Source organism: Penaeus chinensis, chromosome 41, assembly GCF_019202785.1.
Source record: "Penaeus chinensis breed Huanghai No. 1 chromosome 41, ASM1920278v2, whole genome shotgun sequence".
Lineage (NCBI taxonomy): Eukaryota > Metazoa > Arthropoda > Malacostraca > Decapoda > Penaeidae > Penaeus > Penaeus chinensis.
Window position 1 is genome coordinate 1,070,939 of NC_061859.1, and position 5,000 is coordinate 1,075,938.

General features: G+C 33.8%; 1 protein-coding gene across 2 annotated transcripts in view; it reads right to left on the bottom strand.

Annotated features, from left to right (window-relative positions):
- Nucleotides 1-4,625, bottom strand: part of LOC125047517 (phosphatidylinositol glycan anchor biosynthesis class U protein-like) — an 8,039-nt gene extending 3,414 nt beyond the window's left edge. The window contains exons 1-5 of one of the 2 annotated variants that reach the window (XM_047645768.1): nt 4,434-4,625; nt 1,492-1,648; nt 1,056-1,158; nt 492-588; nt 177-381 (exon numbers count right to left, since the gene is read on the bottom strand). In XM_047645768.1, coding sequence (XP_047501724.1) covers nt 177-381; nt 492-588; nt 1,056-1,158; nt 1,492-1,621 — 535 coding nt within the window. In that variant the 5' untranslated portion in view covers nt 1,622-1,648; nt 4,434-4,625. Of the gene's footprint in view, nt 1-176; nt 382-491; nt 589-1,055; nt 1,159-1,491; nt 1,649-4,351 lie in introns of both variants that reach the window. The other variant, XM_047645769.1, reaches the window with a different exon arrangement.
- Nucleotides 4,626-5,000: the final 375 nt, after the last annotated feature.

The window sequence follows — 5,000 nt, forward strand, 5'->3', positions numbered from 1 at the left end:
TACTTATATATGTACATAGATACATACATATATACGTACTTCTATATATAAACATGAGAAATATCTAACATCATGGAAAACAAAATACAAAAAAAAAAAAAAAGGAATTATAGATAAATGATATTGCAAGATCTAAAAAATATTAATAAATCTGAAGACACAGAAAATCCACGTGCCTTTCACCATGGACGCAAACGCAGCGGCAATTACGAGGTTTGCGAAAACAGAGGTGGTCTGAGCAACACAGGAGGCTATGGTGTATGGGCAGAAGAGATATGCAGCTGCCACATACACCACACCCGTCCCTAGGGCAGAGGATGTCAGGAGCAAGTGCGAAGAGTCAGAGGCAAACTGCGACACCGCATTCTTCTGCTGTAGGAGCTGGAAGGAGGATTTAAAATGTATATGAAAGCAGATGGAGGATGAAAAATATGAAATAAAACAATATAAAATATGTTCAAAATGAAAATTACAATCATGTATGTCCTTACCAGTTGCCTGCTGTACGATGATGCAACAGAGGCTAGAAGAGCTGCAGTTAATAGATCACAGCCGACAAATATCAGGTGTAAGTAATTCTGCCATGATCTGTTGCAGATACAAAGCAAAATGTAAGATGTTGACATTTTCTTAACATAAACTTGGACAATATAACACACACACACACACAAACACACACACACACACACACACACACACACACACACACACACACACACACACACACACACACACACACACACACACACACAAACGCACAAACGCACAAACGCACAAACGCACAAACGCACGCACAGGCACGCACGCACGCGCACACACACACACACACACACACACACACACACACACACACACACACACACACACACACACACACACACACACACACACACACACACACACACACTACACTACACTACACTATTCATAAGACTGTATCTTCCACCATAACTCACATCAAAAAGGAAAGCCATTAACCAAATCCCTAACACTAACCAAACTAAATCGTCTGCAAGCCACAGGACAAAGGAAATAAAACCCTGCTGCTTCCGTACCTGATGAGGAAGCCCCCAAACAGAAGGCAAAAGGGAGTTTCATGGAAGACCCCCCCACTGTAGACAGCTATGTCTTGGCTGTGAAGAAACACGCCCTCCTCCACTGCAGACAGAAGAGTTTTTCAAGAGATATCAGCGGTAACACAGAAGCTCAAGTATTTAGATAAAATATGTGGACCCAATGAAAAAAAATAAAAGATAAAAAAATATAGTTATCTTAAAAATCCTGACATATGAATTCTGCATAACATTACGTTCAAAAAAAACTACTAGAAAAAAATTCTTGAAAACTATTGATAGCTAAACTACAATTGAATTCAGATAAAGTGTCATTCTGGTGACATTGCCTTTCAATGTCCTGCTGCCTTGTATAATATAACTATCATTTTTACAACAGGAAAACTGTCAATAACACAAACTAATACCAACAACTCACCTCTTTTCCAAGAGTTGAGAGGCGTTGAGAGTTCTACACGCTTCGCTATGCACTCAGCCCATGGTGTGTTCATTAGCCAGAGCCTTATGCCAGCTCCGACTAAATACATTAACCATATCCCATTTATCATTTTACTTCTTGTCACACACCGCTGGAGCTGAAAGGGGAATTTTTGTTCTATTGTAATTACTTTGTAAAAATATGTGTATATTGTTGGGATTTATATGGTAAAAATATCCTCTTGCTCTTTTTTTTTTTTTATAATACTTAAGTAGATTTGTCTGTTTGTCTCTCAGTCAGTCAGACTGATATCAGTCAGTCAAGTGAACCTGTCAATCAGTGAAGACACTCAGTCGACAGGTTAGTAAGTCAGCCAGTCAATTAATCAGTTAATCAGAGATTCAATTGGTTATTCAGTCACATTCAATTGATCAATCAGTCAATCAATCAGTTATCTAAACCAACTCTGAAGTATTCAAAAGCTCTCAAATTTCCCAACACAAAATATGGTAATGTTTACATGGCATTAACAATCTATAAAAGGTCATGAAAAGGTCATCAATCTCCTTCAGCAAATATCAGAAGTACAACAAAAGTCAATCATTATGATTCCTTTTTATATTTTCCTGAAAACATGACAAAATACTGGATCGAAAACTGGCAAAGGCTTCAACAATGATAAAAAACATCTGACTGATCAAGCAAACACTATGTCCTCTGCAGCTTCAAGGGTTCTAGAAAAGGCCAAGAAACCTACACCATACATATTCCAGATTTATGAAAATCATCATCATCATAGTAATAGTAATTACAACAACAACAACAATAATAACAATAACAATGACAATAATAATAATGATAGTTATAATAATAATAATAATAATAATAATAATAATAATAATAATAATAACAATAATAATGATGATAATAATAACAATAAAAATAACAACAACAATAATAATGACAATGATAACAACAACAACAACAACAACAACAACAACAACAACAACAACTACAACAACAACAACAACAACAACAATAATAATAATAATAATAATAATAATATTAATATTAATATTAATATTAATATTAATATTAATATTAATAATAATAATAATAATAATAATAATAATAATAATAATGATAATGATAATGATAATGATAATGATAATGATAATGATAATGATAATATTAATAATAATAATAATAATAATAATAATAATAATAATAATAATAATAATAATAATAATAATAATAATAGTAATAACAGTAATAACAATTATAATAGTAATAACAATTAAAATAAAAACAATAATAATAATAACAAAAACAATAACAATAACAATAACAATAACAATAATAATAATAATAATAATAATAATAACAATAATAATAATGATAATTATAATAACAATAACAATAACAACAACAATAATAATAATGACAATGATAATAATAAAAACAAACAACAACAACAACAACAATAATAATGACAATGATAATAATAAAAACAAACAATAACAACAACAACAACAACAACAACAACAACAATAACAATAACAATAATAATAATGATAATAGTAACAATAATAATAATAACATAAATAACTTTAATTGTTACAGTATGAATGATATTCCTGAAGAGGACAAAAAGTTGATATCATCAGTGCAAGAAATAATCTGCAGACACAAACAATACCACAAATAAAGGAAAAAACATTACGGCAACCACTATTCACAGCCCAAGTCCACTTAATGCTCCCGAGCCTAAGCCCCAATTTGCCGCGCAAACCGAGGTGAAAACAATGTCTCCCAGGAGGTGTTGTAGGGCAGAGTCCTCCTATCAACCCTCCCAAAGAAGAATAAGCCTTGAACAAACATTATTCTTCAAGATAGATTGTGGACTGGTTCCTTATCTGACAGAAAGTCACCTGGGTGGTCTATTTTGCCAGAACGTACGTATTGGAGGTTTGTTGGCCTATCCCCAGAATGTCAAAGGAATAAAGGCCAAAGCAAGTGACTGAGATACTGCTGAAGTTTTTGGGTAAGTGACTGAGGGCTTAACTTCACAATTTTGCAAGGCAAAAGTGTTTTTTCTTCTGCACTCGTGTGTGTGTGTGTGTGTGTGTGTGTGTGTGTGTGTGTGTGTGTGTGTGTGTGTGTGTGTGTGTGTGTGTGTGTGTGTGTGTGTGTGTGTGTGTGTGCGCATATTAACACAATCATAATTATTCAAAAGGGATTAAATTTCCATCTGCCAAGAACTGAACAACGATCAAAATTAAATGAGCATGTCTATATAAACATACATTTATATAAATATATGGTCAAAAATAATTTTCCACTAGTATATACTTTATAAACGTATCGTTATTTCTATGCTATCACACAACACACATCACAACATAAAACTTGTCTTTTACCCTTCCTGTATGAGACAACATACACAAAACTCCATTTCTGGGAGAAAACTACAATCACAAATCAACCCAACGACTGATAAAGCAAAACCAAGTAAAATACACCACCAAACACACAATATACATACAATACCCACAAGAAAATAAAACAACACTTGACCACATAGAACTTCCTCAACGAAAACCTGGAACTCACAGAAGGGAAAAACCACAACACATCTCATACCCACACATCAAATTCTAAAAAAATAAATAAATAAAAGCGAAATAAGGCATATTACACCCAGCCAACACAAAGAGGGATATAATAAACTTAAATTCCCATCAAGAAAAACGCCACTAATTGACCTCATATCCCGGGGGAAAGGGTCATAAATCGACCTGAAATAACGGGGGAAATCCCTACATACACCTCAAATCACGGGAAAAAGCCCAAAATTAACCTCAAATCACGAGAAAAAGCCCTAAATCGAGCTCAAATCTCGGGAAATTAAGCCCAAAATCCGTATCTGGAGGAAAACTCACTCTGGTCTCCCGGCAACTTCGACTCTGGCCTTTATCTTAGGCTTTTAGGACATATATCCGTATTTCTGCGCTCGTGGGGTACCCTTTCTTGCTTTCCACTCGGCGTAGTGTTCTGTTTTTTGGAGAAGGATTGAGTGAAATGGTAATAATAGTAATGATAATAATGCCAGTTTGTTTATATTCCAGTGGCGTCGTCTGAATCTGGTGTTTGTATTTTAAAGTCAGGAAATATAGGTTCTATGGTGTTAACCGCTCTATTGATTTAAAGGAAACGATGTACCAAAATATTCTATCAGCGGTGAATTATCAGGAAAAAATATATTTCTAGATTTAGTTTTACTATAAATGAAGTATCGATAATGGTGTCGAAGCCGAAGCCAAAGCTCGTCTACGGAAATAGTAAGCGTTAAGTTTTCTCTAATAAAAAATAATAATTTTGGGGTGACTTAAACTTTATTTAAGCTTTATTTTATTACTCTAACAATTTATTTGTTTTTCTCCTACCGGTGAATATATATTTTGAACTTTGCGTACATCTTATGTGTCGGATCCCTTTTCTTTCATATC